The 19892-nt window shown below is 44.2% G+C and overlaps 1 protein-coding gene across 2 annotated transcripts in view; it reads right to left on the bottom strand.

The window, feature by feature from the left end:
• NCAPG2 (non-SMC condensin II complex subunit G2) overlaps positions 1 to 19562 on the bottom strand; it is a 261538-nt gene extending 241976 nt beyond the window's left edge. The window contains exons 1-4 of one of the 2 annotated variants that reach the window (XM_085875556.1): positions 19479 to 19562; positions 15353 to 15483; positions 8479 to 8655; positions 2701 to 2812 (exon numbers count right to left, since the gene is read on the bottom strand). In XM_085875556.1, coding sequence (XP_085731682.1) covers positions 2701 to 2812; positions 8479 to 8655; positions 15353 to 15483; positions 19479 to 19512 — 454 coding nt within the window. In that variant the 5' untranslated portion in view covers positions 19513 to 19562. Of the gene's footprint in view, positions 1 to 2700; positions 2813 to 8478; positions 8656 to 15352; positions 15484 to 15925; positions 16911 to 19478 lie in introns of those variants that run through there. The other variant, XM_085875555.1, reaches the window with a different exon arrangement.
• Between the last annotated feature and the right edge of the window lie 330 nt (positions 19563 to 19892).

The following is a 19892-nucleotide window of genomic DNA, read 5'->3' on the forward strand; positions in this document are numbered from 1 at the left end:
TGTGACTGCGATGTTGACACTTCCATTTCTACGGTAGTTATGATTCGAATCGTTGTGCGTCAGCCTTTTAATAGGCTACGTCACGACATCGTCGGCGATGCGTGCAACGCGCTATGCCTAAGTTAGACTATCGTTGGGCATAGGTTGTGTAGGCCGACAACAGGTTCAGCATTCGTTGGTATAAGTTATCTATAACACAACGAAACGTTCTGTGTCCGTTACTAATGCGTTATACATAAGACCAAGTCGCTATGAATACGTCCGAATCTTAAAAAAAAAACATCAAAAGTTCAACGTAAGCCAGCGTTTTACATAAATTTTAACACGTTGCCATCGCTGGCTAAAACGTCAAGGTGTGACTGGGCCTTTAGGCCCTTTCAGGTACCTCTCAGTGATCTCCTCTGGTAGTTCTGTCCCCATAAAATGTTGTTGTGGTTGTTGATGGCACCGTTCAGGTGGAAATGGGCTTCATCACTGAACCAGATCAGGTTGATCCAGTTTGGTTGGTTGATCAGGTTGAGCCTGCCACTGTTGCCCTTGCTCTGGTTGTGCACTGTACCCTAGTACTCAAAATGTTTCACAATACGTTGAATGGCGCAATTTGTGAATGCATCAAGTGTTCTCAGATCGTATTCCCCGCAGAACCTCTGGCAGGTATTTACATATGATTTAGTCTCGTACCACAGAGCCACCGCTTTTGTCTTCTGCTTCACTGTCAATGGCATAGTTGAGCTACGGAGCCAGAAATCCCAAGGAACAAACACAATACAACACCACCAAACCCTGAAAAGGAAAACTGTGTCGGTCAAAAAACAAAGAAATGGCAGGAAGTCAAAGTTGTTTGAATCTTTTTGAAACACCCTGTAAATATGTTGATTGTGCTGTTTGTCTCAGGGTTTAATCAAAAGTTAATTTGCTTGTCAATTTTTGTTGAATCCTCATAAGACAGCCCTCATCATTCCTTCCCCCCCCCTCCATCCCCCAAAAACACACAACTGGTGATGTCCCTGTGCCTGGCCTACAATTCTCCCACCAACTCCTCTTCTACTCCAAACCCCAGTGAAAGCAAGTGAAAGTAAGCTTATAAACGTGTCGATTAAATCAATGTGGTGTTGATATAGAATAGGCATGATTGGCTAAACAGGGATGGTGGGCTTTGTCAAACTTCCTTGTGCAAGTTTCCATGACTGCTGTCTGCTTCGCTGTAAATTTGTTGCAACTGTCTCCACTTCTCACGGCACGTCAAGTATATAAACAAAGACTATTGCAAATGTATTATGACTGCCTCTACTGCTAATTACTCGTATAGCAGAGATACAATCGTGAGGTGATAGATACATCAATCATCTCAAAGCGCATGAATACATTAACTAGTGAAGCAATGCTATTGCAGAAGGAATACCTGACCCCCACATCCCAATATACACTATATAGTGGCCTCAAAACAGACATCAAGGCCATTGTGTGGTAGTTAAATCCCTTGCTCAGATTCTGAAGGACCTACACCCAAAATTTGGGTCCTCGAGGTGCGAGGGCTAGGCCATGAAAGAATAACGCACAAACAAGCAAACAAGAAGGCATCAGACGGGAGCTTGACAAGTGTGACGAAAATCATGCAAAGGACGTCACTGTCACCTTCAACTTTGACATATGTCGTCTAAAAAACAACATCCACAGCCTCACTTTTCTCCTTCGGAATCCTCTTGTAAAGTTTGACTAACTTTGCTGAAAGCATTCATGAGTTATCGCACTCACAGACAAACATGCATACATACATACATACATACATACATACATACATACATACATACCGACATATAATGAAAATTTTCAATCTTTGCCACAACAAACAGAGAATAATGCACAAGACCAACCAATACACTTGTAAAACCTTTGATTTTCGCAAGTAACAAGAAAGATGCCATGCATAGCACAACACTTGCGAAATACATAAAACAAATTTGACCTTAAAAATAATTGGTGGTTGAATTCAATGACCAAATACGCAAATCCTCTTCAAATTTCCAAGTCAATGGGATGAAAATTGAGGATTATAGAAATTTCACCGAAGTTGTTGACTTTTTTGGCTCATGTTGATGTCAAAAATAATTGGTGGTTCAATTCAGTGACCTGATATGCAAATCCTGTTCAGATTTAAATTGAGGATTTTGGAAATTTGACAAAGTTACTGACCTTTGACCTAAGTTAACCTTTTGACTGATGTTGTCAAAAAAAAACATTGACAGCATTAATTTTGTCCTTTGGAATCCTCTGGTAAAGTTTGCCAAAAGTAGCTGAAAGTGTTCGCAAGTTATTGCCCTCACAGACAAACATACAAACAAATGAGACGGACTGACATTATGATGAATTTTTTCAATTTTCGTCACAACAAACGTTTATAAGATTTAGATAACTTGGGTATACAGTAAGAAAAAAGGTTTTCTACCACCAACATTATGGTACGAGTCCTATTTCATGAGTATTTCATTAAATGGTATATTTACTCCAACCGCTCAATCTAAGCCGCAAACGGCTCCAAACTCCGTGTGGTTGCCACCTCCCGAGGTGAAGTTGCCCGAATGCACCCCGTGGGTGGTCACGACCCCTGAGCACATTGATATTATCGATATTGGATAATTAGCAGTAGTTGTAATCAGAAAAACAACTGATCCAAACAACTTGAGACAAACGTTAACTGACCTTGCAGCATAATAACAGTCTCCATCATGCCAGAAGCTTCTTTTGGAGAGACAGTAGCTGCTGCCACAGACAGAATTGTAGCCACGGTGTACAGCTTGGAGATGCATTGATTCTAACGGGAAGAGGGGGATGAGGATGAATGGTGGTGAATTCACCGCACATGATACAAAAGCAACACACACACACACACACACACACACACACACACACACACACACACACACACACACACACACACACACACACACACACACACAGACAACACACTCAAAACTTGTCCCTTGTTACGAAAGTGAAACATTAAGCAAAGAGAAGAGCAGCACCTTGGTCGATACACTGCTACCATCTGATTCAACAAAGTAAAAAAGCTTTACGTTATGGAACATTTATATCCATGTACCTTGATCAAAATTGCATTGTTTTAACGATTCATTAATTTGAGATTTCCACGAAACATGATGATCATGCTCCAGCGACTCACAACGGTGGTTTCGAGTCATCGGAGGATGAATAGCTTGTCCAAAAATCGTTGAAAATTTGAGCAAAATATTTACCAGAAAGTGAACAACTTTCACTGTAGTCACATGATAAGAATTTTGGAATTATTTTCAATGAAGAGCTCAAGATGAAGGAATTTAGATTAATTTTGATGGGAGTGGGTAATGTCGACAATAAATGTTGATACCATCAGGAGTGTCACAATCGACTCAACACTATCACAGCAGTCACGATGACGACGCATGGTACGTCCAGGGAGACATTCTTGGATTGACACCGATTCAGTGTCACTTAGCCGATGTTTTCAGTCAAATGAAGCAAGTCAAAGCCAAGAGCTGAAGGAGGCAGTCACAGTCAAACCAATTTGCATAGACATTAAAGTTATACAAAATTACAAGTTAATACTCCATGTGCATCCATCCATTGGGACCATACTGTGTGCAGAGCATTGGTGCTGCCTAAGCAGTCTCCTTGGCTTTGTGGTACAATCCTGGATGGGTCGCCCCTCCGACACAGGATACCAGCAAGCTGGCACTCATTTTGCTGACCTCAGAAGGATGACAGGCAGAGTCAACCCCACCTGGTATTAATTCAACAGCAGAGTGGGATTTGAACTCAGGATCCTAGGACCCAAACCCACAACCCTAACCATAAAGCCAACACCAAGCATAATACTCCGTGTCAATCGCTCATAAAATGTGTTTCTATATCCTCCGATTCAAGTACAGTGCAGTATTGCAAATTTGTCAATCCCTCTGATTTCTGCCTTTCTACACAAACAATTTTCTTGCCTCTTAAATCAAAATGTAGATTAGCCAGGTTGTCGGCATTATCGTGAAGAAATATCTCCACCGATGATCAACAGTCGAGAAAAAAGTAAAACAAGAAAGCATCCCAAAATGCAAAGCATGTCCACCTTCGCTTTGTATTCAGACTAGACTTGACAAAAACAACTGTAATAAAAACAAAACTTTTTTAAGGTAAAATGTGTACATCTTATTTATTATTTTCTCCAATACCATATTCTCATAATAAAGGTTTGTTGAAAGTTTGATGACAAAAGCTAAGTTTTTCTCAAAGTATATAGTCACGGCCCAGGCGGTGAGGTTAATTCCCCCGACCCAATTGTCGTAGACGGGCGGTCAACACCGACCGGGCCGGATAGCCGAATGATTTTCCTTGGAAGTGAACAACCGAGTTCCTTTGAGATTACAGCGCATGTGGGATTGGGGCGGCAAGGACGCATAAAGGACGGAAGCACACACAGCACAGGGGTTTATATACTCAAACCCACGACAAATAAATAGACAACACAAGCAGCTTAAATAAATACGGAGGTTTAATGAAAATAAATCAAATATTTACAATGGTAATAATTTAAAGTGCAAGAATAAAAACGGAAGGTAAACTAAATCTAATTTTGAGGTGCCTCCACACACACAGTTACAAAAACGGACAGGGAGAAAAGGTAAAACAAAAGAAAAATCCCTCCTTTATTTGGGCGCTTAGCTTTGGGTCCAGAAGTGATCATTTATGACCTTTTGGGTCGAACCGAATCATCCTGCGTGGGAAACCGCACCCAAAATGGCACCGAGCCACTCTCTGGGAAGGAAACATAGGTGAGGTAATTCGGAGGCGGTCTTCAATGTCAGGGCTCACCAATCGCCGTGCGGCTTCTTTTCATGAACGAATATGCCGAATGTTCCTCTCTTACACGAGGTGTGCTCACAACGATCACCCACCTTCCTCGTTGAACACACAACGGGATAACACCGAGTTCGCCGAGAGGTGCACTCCTCTTCCTCCCTTTCTCATCATCGTACAACTTCACGACTCAGCCGAACAGGAATGGCTAGCGTCTTGCCAAGCACGGGGACAAATTCACACAGCACGAACACGAGAATCGTGAAGCCTTCTTCACCATGTCAAAGAGAAGCAACCATAATGCCCTTCTCTTCCAACCGCCATCTCTTCCACTCACTTCTGTCCCGTCCTCCCTTGTGCCCCACTCCGAACCAAACTTCCCTCCACTCTGTTGTCCCACCCATCAATCATCAATCTGGGGGCGTGGTTTGCTAGTTGTCCCCCTGGAGGCAGAGTTTCTTGCCTGCTTGGACGTACAGCTTGGTTGTTGTTGTTTTAAGGATGTGATACCCTTTCATCGCCGGTCTTTGAAATGCAAAAACATAGGAAAAGGTCACAGGGAGCAATCATGTACTGGGGGGATTTTGGTCTTAATCCCTACCTAATTAACACAGCACCACTCCCCGTGCGGTGACACGCAACACTTAAGCTGACAGTTTCCCTACTCAAGTGGCATTGAGATGTCTTCTGCTCGTCCACGGGCCATGCTCATCAATTTGAAAAAGTAAAAAAGTTATTGCTTTGGTGAAACTTTCTTTGTTCGAGGTGGGGGGGGGTGTTAAAGATCAATGTAACATACTTGAGCTGAACGTAAAAGGTACTTGAAGTGTGAAAGTTAATTTTTCATTTCAGTCCAGGAAAACATGCACTGTGGAAAAAGTAACTGAAATTAAACAAGTACATACTGTGTCCATGCAGCCTCCGACCCAATAACCAAGGAACTGAGGAAAGGAATTTGAATGTGCCTTGAATGAAGGTGTTTAGGCTAAGTGCCCAAATGACTTGATGACTGTCCTCCCAAAAGAAAGAGAAATGTACTGGGGGGGGGGGGGGGAAGAAGTATAATAGGTGGTTTTAAAATTGTGTCGGGTGCACCAAACTTAACCATTTGGAATGAAAACATCTGGACCTGTTCGATGCCACATCCCAGACTGATCTTTGAGCTGGGATCATAAATAATGGACAGTTCACCTTACAGCTTCAGGAGGAGTGGGACATGGGATCAGAGAGGAACATCAGCTGTGCTACACAAGCTAAGCTGTGGCAGACTGAGTATTAAAACGGGCTCACCCAGCAAAGAGGGAATGGAGAGTGCTGCATGTGAACCAAGACTGGTTCTGTGACTCCAAAGCCTTGACAAGACCCAGCTTCACCGCGCAAAGCTGGCTGCTCTGATCGGCTGGTCGAAACTTGACAAATCTCCTGCCTTGCTGGTGTCTTGGAGATGACATCCAAGCAGGCATCTCGTCTCTGGTTGCAGAGACAGCAGAGAGCCTGTTCCCTTCCTCATCCTCATGCTTCAGCGGTCGGTACACATTTTAGTTCTTAACAGCATGCAGTTTCCGAATTCAACATCGTTCGGCTTGATCTGTAGACTTGGATTCATCTGCTTGCTTCGGTGATGCCAAGCTCACCTTGAGGACTTGCAAAGCGACCGGCTGGTCGGATTTCAACCAGTACACACCAGCTGGACAAGATTGCTCGAACGTGTTCTCAACCGTCCCTTCAATCATTTGTAACCTGCTGAGGTACATTTTTTTTTACAAACTGGTTAACTAAGTTACCACCCTGAAAGTTGAGAGTTAACTCACAGCTGCATTGACCTCTGTGACATTTGTACTTTTATAACCTAAGGATTTTAAAATCATTGAGTGTTTCTTTTAACCAGTAGCAATTCGAGTTATAAAGGTAAATGGTAGGGATTAATAAATACTTTTTAAATCTCCTTCTGCCTCCTGTCATATGCTGGATTCACCTGTATAACTACAGCCAGGACATATTTGTATCCGTAAATATTTCCTACCGTGCTACCCTCCGGGTAACTGGTGCATTCACGGCGGTGCCTTGAGGTAGTCCAGAACAACTGTCACAGCCTCATAGAGAACTACTACAATTTTTTTGTTATTTTTTAAACCAGAATTCGTTTTTTGTTTTTTTTTAAACAACAATGTTTATAACAGAGGTTGCAGGTCTGCGCGAACAAATGGGTTAAGATGATTGCGAAAGTGAAGAGGGTGGATCGAAGGAGGATGGATGAACAGAAAGATGAGATTGGTGTCGATGAGCTTGACGGGGAGATTGATAAAAAGCCGGCTGAAGTAGGCTGGACACTGGGTGCGGATGGAGGAAGTGAGACAGGCAAAGACAGTGGATAGGTTGAGGAAGAAAGGCAGGAGGAATATCGGTCGATCATGGTTGAGATGGGAACATTGTGTGAGGAGTGACATCAATAATGTGGGGGTGATTGGAGAATGGAGGGAGTTGGCTGACGACAGACGGAAGTGGAGGGGTATCACGGTCGAGGTAGGGCAGAAACTTGGTGCTGTTAGACCCCACCCCCCTCAAAAAGGGAAGAGAAGAAGACGAGGAAGAAGAAGAATTAGTGTAGACTTAACATAACTCATAAGGTGTGACTGGGTCCTTGTGAAACAGTGCACATTGAGTGGTCATTTAAACCACACAAATGCAATTTGAAAATCATTGCGTCATGTGCCTCTGACAGGCCACGGCAAACAATGGGCAGAAAGTTTGGCACATTTCCAACTGGCCAGGACACTATTTTCGGATGAGATAACAAGCAAAGTGGCATGAAATGAGGAGAACGTGCACCTTCCATTTATGGCTTTTATCGAAGTAAACAGAATGTGACGTGCACCAAAAATATTGCCGTTGAGGGTGTGAGCTTGCTTCCATTGGAGGAGGTGAGGATTGATATTGCACGAGCAATTTTATTTCTTTCATCACATATAATACTACAACCAAGTAAAAGTGATGTGGGGTTTGCTGTTCACCAAACAGTCAATTAATCAGATAATGTGTGGTGGCACCGGGGACAATCGCTTATCTCCCTCAAAATGCTTTCTTTCGATTCGCAATAATCTCAAAATCAAATCACTTTGAGGGAACAACGCAAATCAACTGACGAGTGCAAGTCTGGCGTTTGTCACACAGCTTTGAGCTTGTAAAAACGCAAAAACGTGATGATATGGTGTGCAGTATTTAAATCATAAACCAGAAAGAGCAATCAACGATAGCACACCCCAGCCAAGATTTCATTTTGTCTGGTTTTATAGTTAAGTACATACTTCATCGACGTACTCCCATTCTAATTGTGCATGCTGTGCTTTATGAAGGTATTTAGTTGAAAAAAAAAATTTGTGTGTACAACTGGCTACCACGAGGTGGCGCTTGCGGCTTTCTATCAACACATTTCGTGCAGACAAACAGACAAATGGACCCATATGCAATAGCCTCTCCTCTGGCGAGGGCAAGACGTTAAAGATGCAAAATATTCAAACTGGGCCCAGGCTTTCAATCTTGGTATTAGAGTTTTGGTGTTTGTTCAGAAAGTGCCATTTTATCTGGCCAGTACCATTCAAACATCAAATCGGTATGCAATAACTTTGGAAAACTTACGACTTTGTTCATTTCGGCCTCGTTCCCGCTCTCTGCTGCATTGCGCCAGCACTCCAGCGGGAAGTCAAACAAAGAGTCCAGTGCAAGCTGCTGCAAATCCAAAAACAGATTATCCAGTGCCTTGTGTGGTAGTTCTTCCATGACCTCCTTGAGATTGTAGATGTCTTCATGCGAGTTCTACGTGCAACAAACAGAAAGGGCAGAAAAAATAAATAGAGAGAAAAAAAAAAGCACACATTAAAATGTTTGTGCTGAAATAAAGGGCAATGCACGGAACTGCAAAGGATCATGCAGAGCATATTTGTGAAAAAGTTGATTTATTATTTATTTTTAACATGATATTAAAGGACCGGTACTTTGTTTTAACACTTGAGAATAGAGCAATTTTCACCACCAATCTAGTCCAGAACCAAAAAGGCTGGAGGCATTTTTAATGGTCAATAATGTGATCAATTAGTGAGTACAATCAAAGCGAGCAAGTACAAAGAGTACAACACCGATAACGAAGTCGAAAATATAATAACAATAAAATTAAATTTTTGATACGTTTCGGAATTTTCACAAAAAAAAAACACAAAATAAAGATTTTCTCTCCAAGATAAATAACGAAGCTGTGGGTTCAGCCAAAATGAGAGCAAATACATTTGAATTGGTATTGGTGGAGGGGAGATGACATTTTTATGATGAAATGGTCAAAGGCCTGATGATGACTGGTGTAAGCCAGAATGACATTCGGTAGAGCACGTACCTCCGCCTGGCTGAACAGTTCACGTGTTGTATCCCACTGATACGTCGGGTCCAGATTCGGACCTGAACCAAAATCGAATCGGCTTGCTCTTGTCACTTACACAACTCATTCACCAAGTTTTGTCATCATCCATTGATAACATTTTGAAATCGAATGCTATGTATAGTTTTTGGCCCGATCTCTCTCCACGGTGAATAATTTTTTTTTTTTTTTTTTTAATTCTCATGTCCAGATCTTCATCAAAATCAAATAAATTCATCCTTGTCACACACCTAACGTGTCCACCAAGTTGCGTCCGAATCCGTCTGTATTTCTGTGAGCAGGATAGCTCTAAGTTATTGAGGTGAAAACACAACTTCCGTCCACCTTCGGTGATGGAGGCAACAATGAACGTTATAAACGGTTTAAATATTATGCGAGTTTTAAAAATTACAAGACAGGCTGGCAGGACTGTAATATACACACTCCCCTCCGAACGGTGTTGCCTGGGGTTGACTCTCGACCCAATGATAAACTGTCACGCTGGAGTTTTGCATGCAGGGTGACATCAATTCGAGTGTCATTTCAGACCTACCCTTCACAGCTGGGTGTCCCATCTGCTGGAATTAGTTTGTGGACATTGAAGATCCCAGGGTGTCCTTTGTAAGAGTAGGTAGGTGAGCTATCGCCGGCAGTGTGACCAAATTACAAATTCCTTCACACTCAGTCGAGTATCCTGCTGCGATCAGAGTGGCGAACCCTCCAGCATTGAATGAACTTACGCTCTAGATACAAAGCATGGTACTTGAATAAATGAAGAAACCTCCACCGAATGATCTCCCCCATAAGGAGAAACTCACTTTATCGAAGTGTTAAGCTGGTCCCACCGAGATATAATACTGTTATGGATGTGGGGGCCAAGTTTCAACATGAGGGGAAGTGCTCGATTTCCTCCCGAACACCCGGTCCTGAGGCCGCCAAGCACGGCTAAACTCCACGCACCGGCGGGTTGCTAATCAACGATGAGCGCCGATTGGTACCACCGATCCCGGCAAGGTTCGCACTTTGAGTGTTACCGTTTCCGGTAGAGTGGCAGTATCAAGGGGGGGGGTCTTGTGCCCTCGATGCGTACTCGAGTTAACTTAATCAAACTCCATCCGTGTGCAAAAAACAGCTCTAAAACCATCTGCCATCAACCGCACATGAAGCACCTCCACGTGCGCATAAACCCTCCACCACCACCACCATCCCCCAGAAACAATGGTCACACTACCCACTCCTCCTCCATCTACCCACAACCCCCTGCACCGTGTCCTGGGTCTCGTTCTTTCTTCTCGTCCCGCTGGCTTGGCATGCTGCGATTCCTCACGCTCGTGGACTTTTTGCGATCATTGTTCGATCAGAGGTCTTAAGCGCAAGAGCTGTGCAGGAGTTGCGCCTGCTCCCAAGACGCAAATAAAGTCATGAGCCTGAGACAGAAAGTGTAGCTGCTTGACAGACGATCAAGAGGTGAGAGTGTGGCCTCTGTGGGCAGGCATTATGGCAAGAACGAGTGGACTGTCCGTTACCTTAAAAAATAATAATAATAATAATAACGAGAAGGCGATTCGCGAAAGTGTCACGGCTGGTGCAGTACCCAGCACCAAAGTAGTTACCACCCAGAGGTCAGGAACGTTCACATTGAAGCAATGGAGAAGGCATTGAATGTGTGGTTTGAGAACAACGCTGAGAAAAACGTGCTTTTAAGTGGACCTCTGAATCGTGAAAAGGCAAAGTGCATGTACAATCATCTGGTTGGTGCAGGTCGTGCTGCAAACACGCGTGATGCGGGTACGAGTTGCCCCAGTCCCTTTCGTGCTCGCAGGCGATGGTTTGACCGCTTCAAGAAGCGATACCGTCTTCAAAATGTGAAGCTCACAGGCGAGCGTTCCTCACTGGACCATGAGGCAGCTTAAACTTTCCCTGCTCAACTCGCGCAGCTCATCGAGGAGAAGGGATAAGTGTGGCGGGTATTTGTGATCTTTCAAAGACGCTCGCAATACCCCATCTCAAGCTTGGCCAATAACCCCAGGACGATTTTCAATGCTGCTATAAAAGATCACCGACGAAGCAGATGCGACGTCTTTCATCCACGTCATTATTCATTGACCCTTTCTTCCACGCAGATTCACTGCAACAAACAATATGCACCAAATAGGTTCCGCATACAAAGCACACAGGTCAGCATGGCTAACGGCGATGCATGTATAAATTGATATGTGGACATTAAATCATCTCGTCGGCATGGCCCCAAAAGACGATGCACATATTGACAATTCACAAAGCTTCATAATAATTCTCTGCAAATACGATAAGACTCGGTATCGTAATGAGCACATCCCAATAAGCTTCATCCTGGTATCAGGATAGAGATGCAGGGCACGCCAATCAATCCATAATCAAAGCCACCTGATGGGCAGAAAAATGTTGTCATTACACAAAATATATGTACTTACAACATCACGACCTCTTTAGGGTGACGTAGCGAAGGTGAAACAGCAAAATGCGGTTCACATCGGGGCCGGATTCGTACGATTACAAAATGGCGTGCAAAACACCGAACCTACTCGTACAGGAGTGCTCTTCATCCAAAATGGCTAGAATTTAATTTTTTTTTTTTTAAAGGAAAAGATGTTTGGCTGAACAAAACACATGACGTCGCAGCCCCGCGAAACAGCAAATGTGAAAAGGCAACTTACAGATCAACAAGTACTGCCATCTCACAGCGGCAGAGAAAGTTATGACTCAAGCAAGCTGGGCTAGTCAATACGTGTGAGGATCTTTAAATCTGAGGATTTCAGTCCAGAATTCGCCACTTATTTAGTCCATCAGATCCGAGACTTAAATCCGAAAATAGATTTCAATTATTTTCTTCAATTCGTCCGTGAGAGTAAGCCTGGTATTTGGCTTTGTGGTTACGGTGGCTGGCTTGGGATCTCAGAATCCTAAATTTAAGCCCTGTTGTCCACTGAATTAACACCAGGTGGGGTTGACTCAGCCTCTCATCCTTCTGAGGTCGGAAAAATGAGTACCAGCTTGCTGGGATGAGTGAAAAATTTGAGTATCCTGCGTCAGAGTGGCGACCCGTCCAGGATTGTGCCCAATAGCCCAGGAGACTGTTTCGGCAGCACCGACACTGTAGAGAGCATGGTCACGATGGATGGATGGATGGATGGATGGATGGATGGATTACGTGACGGTGCTTTCTTTCCTTGAGATGGAGCATTCCATTTGCACTATTTATCACCGCTCACAAGTTAATAGGATTTGTCAGCAAAGTGAGACCCCACTAACAGGAAGGGAGGGAGGGCGCCTCAAAAGATTGTGAACCACGATCAGTGGTTGATCAAGACACAACAATCAAGACACAACAATCCAGGAGCCAGCCAATGAAGCATCTTACAAATACCTTGGAGTAGAAGAGGGCCACCTAATTTGTCATAAAAAAAAAAATGCACAAAACAATTAGCAAACAACACCTGTGTCGAACGAGGATGATCCTGAAAACATACCTCTCCCCAAACAACAAAATCAGTCATAAACCAACTCGCAGTACCAGTGTTCCAATACAGTTGCCGAATAGTAAACCGGCCCCAATCAGAAAACAAAAAAAAACTCGATATCAAAACAAGGAAACTCCTCACTATCCACAAGAATATACCTGTTGAAGAAAGGAGGGGGTGGCGGCCTTATTCAATCAAGTGCAATGTGACGAGCCGACAACTGTCGGATTAGCAGAGTGCCTGAAAAATTCAACAGACCACCAAATACAATTTGTACATCAGCATGAATGCAACACACCAGAAAAGGTAGCTCTCACTCACCTTGTGGAAAAACTTCCAAAAACAGGTGCAAATGGAAAAAGTCACGCACCAAACTGAAACAGCAGCAAATACAGCCCCAATGACAGCAAAAAAAAAAAGACAAAAGAAAAATCCAAGACAAAATATCAACAAATTGATACATATACGTATATAGACAACTGGGACAAAGATAAAAGAGCAAGGAAGGGGGGAAAAGAAAGGTTTGGACAGACTGGGGATAGACAAAGAAGGGTCACTACAATGGCTATGAAAAAGTCAGCTCAATTGGGACAGAGAATGAATCCTCACTACAATTCACGAACCAGCGTTTGTTTGTTACCTCCGCCAATGAAGGTGAAGGTGGTTATGTTTTCACCCCTTGTCTGTCTGTCTGTCTGTCTGTCTGTCTGTCTGTGTGCAGGATATCTCAAAAAAGTTGTGGACGGATCCAGATGAAATTTTGTGGACAGGTTCGGGGTCTGACAAGAACAAACCGATTAGATTTGGTGAAGATACGGATCCAGATCCGGCTGCTGGAATTTTTTTAAGTGATTCTTTACCATTGAGAGATAGGGACAAAATGATACATAACATATCTCAAAAATTTGTGGATGGATTCGGACAAAACTTTGTGGGCATGTTGGGTGTGTGACAAGGAAGAATTGATTCAATCTTGAAAATCTGGATCTCTGAATATGAGAATTATTTAATTTTTTTAGTGATTCTTCACCATTGAGTGATCGGGCCAAAAACGATGTATAGCATGACATATCAAAAAGTTATTGGGCCCGATATGTTCTCGTGGATCAGGCATTACGTGGCGGAGGTATGTGCTCTACCAAGTGTCCTTCTCGCTTGTGTTTGTCGCGCTCCTCCAACAATTCTGGGTCGATTACATCCAGACTTGCCACATAGGATCAGCATGACCCCAATTAGTGTATAGGGGTGTTTTTATCTTGTCACGGTGAAGGGGGGGGGCATGGCAGGGGGGGAGGAGGAATGTAAATGTGTATCGTGTAGGGCTGCCTCCAGGTGGGAGAGGGTACTACAAGTTCCCACCATTTACAGTCCAGTATTCCTGTCCCAACGTTTTCAAGTGCCGTGAGGTGTTTTGAATCATCGGCAGTCTGTACGTTTTTGCTTCGTGCACGTAACCTGGATTATTTTTATTATTTCCGGGAGCGATTGAGGCAGCTGTCAATTGCCGATACACGACCCAAATAAAGGTATTTCAGAAGAACGTGTTATTTGCTTGGAACAAGATCGCCTACAAGGCGGGTACTCTGCTGGTCATTAAAATTACCAAGATCAAGGACACTACAGGAATGGCTTTAAAAAATGGCAGGACTGCGACAATCGGACAAACGTAGATTCTGCAAGGTAGAAACAGAAAACACGAGCCTCCTCCTATCGGGATGTAAAAAGCTCATGTCAGAACAGCTGTACACACAAAGGCACAACACGGTACGTAGAGTAATCCACTGGCACATCTGTGGAAATTTTAACATCCCAGTTTCACAAAACTCATGGAAACACAAACCAAAAGCAATCATTGAAAACAAGGAAATGATGCTCACATACGACCTGATGATCCCATCCACCGTGAGCATAGAAAAGCAAAGCACTGCGACGTGACATAGTACTCAGATATAAAAAGGAAAAAGAAGGCATTGTTAATCGAGGTTTCAGTACCCAATGATTTTGGTCTAAAAACAACACAGAAACCAAGAACACGACCAAACACCAAAATCTCAAGAATGAAGTGAAAAGATCCTGGCAGCTGAAGAGCGCCAAAATTGTACCAGTGATAAATGGAGCAATGGGAATTGATAAAGAAGAGCCTCACAAAGATCCCACAAACATCACCACAAACGAACTACAGTTGGAGGCTGTCTGGAGCTCAGTGACGATCCTGAAAAGAGCCCTCAGCACAAAACTGAGAACACCACAACTTCAGAACTTAGGCCATCAATCACGATCCTTCACCAAAACGAAGGTGGACACTTCGAGTACCGGGAAGGATCCGTTCCACCTTCTGAAATCCACATATGGAGATAACAACCAACGACTGACACAGACACACTTAAGGTCAGTTGAGAAAACGGAACTACTTTTTTGGACTTATTCAAGTTACCTCTCACGTGGTAATTTTTTTTTTTGAATCCAGGTGTCGATGGGACATAAAATGGAGCAAAGGGAAAACAGAATGACAAGACTGTAGGGACTAAGGAAGCATCACAAATGATGACTTGCAGGAAAATAGGGAGTCGGAATAACTCGAACAAAACAACGCAAGGCAACTCACATGGCACAACACCAGTTCCCGCAACGTCTCATGTTCTTTGTTGTGGGCTGCTTGGAGGAGAACATCCCTGGGTGAAGCGTCTTCCTTTCCAATGGAAGTTCTCGCACTTTCCCTTCGCATGGTGGAATATCCTGAAAGAAGGAATAACACCAATTTTGACAACTCGTCACATTACTCAGGTATACTGTGAGAACTGAGAAACATGCAGCAATAAGGGAAACTTCATTATAAACAACTCAAACAGGTTTGTTCATGCAAAAAAAAAAAAAAAAAAACACACTGAAGTATTCATCAACTCACTTGCCCTGTGAAACGATTCAATAAACAGAAAGCGGTAATTAACATTTTTTTAACCAGTTTAACCCACCAAACTAAAAGGGTAATCAACTGATTTACACAGTCTAGCTGCTCAATTAAAGGACCAATCAATGCATCTCGAAATGTAAATTGTTCAGTCAAAGGGGGAAATCAAATTATTTATTTTCTAAAGCCGTATTGATTGCAACTACAGTGACAAAGGTGAATCAATGACACACAGGGCTGGCAGGATTGTCTCGAAGTACGCACACTCACCTCGAAGCTGTCTAGGCAGGGTTCGAATCCAGAACCAGGTATAAACTGTCATCAAACCACTCACAAACCAGACAGAATATGCCCAACAGAAACTTTCCTCTCTCAAGACATCTCTGACTCCCGAGTATCTCTCTCTGGTTACTCCCTCCTCCGGTATGACAGACCTGAGCCTCGTCCTGAAGGAGGAGTTGCTCTCTTCAAAGACTCTATTCCTCACCCTCCATGCACTGCCCTCACTCCCCCACACTTCCAGGAATACTTCTGGCTACGGCTTCCCCTCCACTCCTACCTCATGTTAAGATGTGTGCTGTACCGTCCACCGAACAGTGATGACTCCATTTCCACCTCACTTTCCGAAAACATTGACCAACTTCTATCCTCTCATCCGAACTCTCTCTTCCTCATGTGTGGTGACGTCAATTGTCATCATGCCAGTTGGCTGGGTGTGGGCACCTCTCTCACCTGCCATGGCACTTCAGCAAAAGACTTCTGCGACTCAGTGGGACTGAGTCAATCGGTCCACTTCTAGACCCGGTTCTCAACCAACGGTACTCCATCTCGTCCGGATCTGATTTTGACAAATTTCCCTGAAAATATCTGCTGTTCTTCCTCCGCTCCAATCAGTTCTTGTGGCCACGTGCTTGTGAAAGTCAACATCTCTGGCTGTTATTAGAGAACCACCTCAGCGCCGTTGAGTCTGGCATTACACTCAGGCTGACTGGCAGGGTCTCCAAGCAGTCATCAAACTTCTCAACTAGTCTCCCATCTCAACCTCATCCGACGTCAACTCGTCCTGGGAATTCATTCAAAGAAACTTGCTCTCTCTCTCGCTCTCCCTCATGCACAGATTTATCCCTCTCGTCTTCAGTTGTCCTCCCCTCCCTTCTGCCCATGGATCACTGAAGCTTGTGGCGAGGCAGTTGTCCTGAAACAACTTGCCTTTGCTTCGTGGAAAACAAACACAACTGAAGATAATCCCAGTTCCTTCCAGAAAGCTCGGAACAAGTGTGTCGACCTTCAGGAGAACCAGAAAAACAACATCTTTCTAATCTGAAGTCTGAACCCTCAAACCTCTCTCCCTCCACTACATCCTGGTGGAATCTAATCAAATCTGTTTCTGGTGTATGTTCCCCCTCCATCCCCTCCCTTACCTCAAATGGCCGCAATGCTGATTCCACACGTGATAAAGCTGAATGCGCTAACTCGGTGTTTGCATCTAAATCTTGTGAATGAAACCCATTGCTTTCTGCACCCACCTTACCCAGTCGCACCCAACTGTCCCTGGACTCGTGTCCTTTTCTCCTGACAAGGTGGAGAGCTTGCTGTCAAACCTCGACTCAGATTCTGCAACCGGTCCAGACGGCATCAGCCCACGTGTTCCAAAAACCTGCTTCTTCTGCTCTTGCTCACCCTCTCTCTGTTCTATTCACCCTCTCATTTGCTCAAGGTCATCTGCCATCTACTTGGAAATCTGCTAACATCACTGCCATGCATAAAAAAGGTGCAAAAACAGATCCCTGTAACTACAGACCAATCAGCCTTCTCCCAATCATCAGCAAGGTTAGGGAATCCATCATCGCCTCAGACATGAAATCCTTCCTCTTCTCCAATGGCTTGATTTCCGATCATCAATTTTGTTTCAGACCTGGTCACTCTACCCTGGATATGCTGCTTCTGCTCTCCCAACAATGGATGGAGGTTGTCATTGCCGGAGATGAAATCAGCGCCACATCCCTGGACATATCACGTGCTTTTGACACAGTCTGGCACCCTGCACTACTCACCAAACTCTCTTCCCATGGTATCCAAGGCCATCTCCACTCATGGCTCGCAGACTTCCTCTCCTGTCGCAGTCAACGTGTGGCCCTAAATGGAGTTCTTTCATCCCCTCTTCCTGTCCAGGCTGGAGTTCCTCAAAGTAGCATTCTGGGCCCTGTTCTTTTTCTGGTTTTCATCAATGATCTCCGACTCTCTGGAAAATCCTCTTTATCTCTTTGCTGATTACTCCACCCTCTGCCGTACCACCTGTCATCCCTCAGACCGGCAAGCTGTGGATTCTTCGCTCACTGCAGATCTGGATAAAATCACAAACTGGTCCAACACGTGGAACATGTCCTTCCTCAGACGTGGTGACCAAAACCGTACAGATTATTCTAGATGAAGCCTCGCTGAATTCCTCTTTCTTGGCCGAATCCTGATCTCCATGACAACGACGGCCTTCCTCAGACATCGTGACCAAAACCGTACAGATTATTCTAGATGAAGCCTCGCTGAATTCCTCTTTCTTGGCCGAATTCTGATCTCCATGACAACGACGGCCTTCCTCAGACATCGTGACCAAAACCGTACAGATTATTCTTGATGAGGCCTCGCTGAATTCCTCTTTCTTGGCCGAATCTTGATCTCCATGACAACGACGGCCTTCCTCAGACATCGTGACCAAAACCGTACAGATTATTCGAGATGAGGCCTCGCTGAATTCCTCTTTCTTGGCCGAATCCTGATCTCCATGACAACGACGGCCTTCCTCAGACATCGTGACCAAAACCGTACAGATTATTCTTGATGAGGCCTCGCTGAATTCCTCTTTCTTGGCCGAATCCTGATCTCCATGACAACGACGGCCTTCCTCAGACATCGTGACCAAAACCGTACAGATTATTCGAGATGAGGCCTCGCTGAATTCCTCTTTCTTGGCCGAATCCTGATCTCCATGACAACGACGGCCTTCCTCAGACATCGTGACCAAAACCGTACAGATTATTCGAGATGAGGCCTCGCTGAATTCCTCTTTCTTGGCCGAATCCTGATCTCCATGACAACGACGGCCTTCCTCAGACGTGGTGACCAAAACCGTACAGATTATTCGAGATGAGGCCTCGCTGAATTCCTCTTTCTTGGCCGAATCCTGATCTCCATGACAACGACGGCCTTCCTCAGACATCGTGACTAAAACCGTACAGATTATTCGAGATGAGGCCTCGCTGAATTCCTCTTTCTTGGCCGAATCCTGATCTCCATGACAACGACGTCCTTCCTCAGACATCGTGACTAAAACCGTATAGATTATTGGAGACGAGGCCTCGTTGAATTCCTCTACACTCCACAGTGTTAACGCTACCATTTATTTCGACTTGTAATTTATACCCACGTGAATAAAACCTGAAACGCCATTCGCTTTAATCCTTTATTATCTTCCGCTGTCGCATCACAAGATGTCGAAAGTGCCCGGCAAGGTGTGCTGCATGAACCGGCCGACTTGAAAGGGAACAGTTTCTCCAAAACGGGATATGCAGCCACGTGGGAACTCCACAATGTTGCGACCCGAACGAACTTCCAGGGAAATTACACTGACAAGGCTTCACAATATGTCCTCAAGAACAAGCTGTTTGGACCTATTCCGCAACGGCGATATTCCGGCCAAGCACGAACATTGAAATAACTGCTCCCCGACGTTGTGTGCGCAACGTCCGTCGATTCGTACAGGCAGAATCTGATGACAAAACCTGGTTAAAATTAATTAAAAGGTATTGGCGTCACTTTTCTCGCTCACCTGTTTTGAAGAACGCGGGAAAGCCTGTGCGCATGCGCAGTGCGTCCTCCACTGTGAAGTTAATTTTATTAACTCGTTTCTGTTAAAACTTTAATGTCGTCTATCAGATGTAGAAAAATGTACGTACGCCGTTGAAGTTAACAAAAAATGTCTTAAATTCACAACTCGCCATAACTGTAAAATAATGTTTTTGTCACCATCGCGGAGGTGGTAGCCCAGCATCACCACAGAAAAACGTCTATATACACCTTCAGATGATGTCTGAATAATTTAGCGATCGGATAAAAGCGAACGCGGTCAAACATGAGGAACTAAAATCGACGAATAATATACATTAACATACTCGGTAGCAGCACGATTTCGGGTGTCTACAGACGCGATAGAGAATGTCAATGAGGTTATTTCGAGGGGACA

Source organism: Eptatretus burgeri, chromosome 3, assembly GCF_056783735.1.
Source record: "Eptatretus burgeri isolate ZD-2024b chromosome 3, Ebu_testis_v1, whole genome shotgun sequence".
Lineage (NCBI taxonomy): Eukaryota > Metazoa > Chordata > Myxini > Myxiniformes > Myxinidae > Eptatretus > Eptatretus burgeri.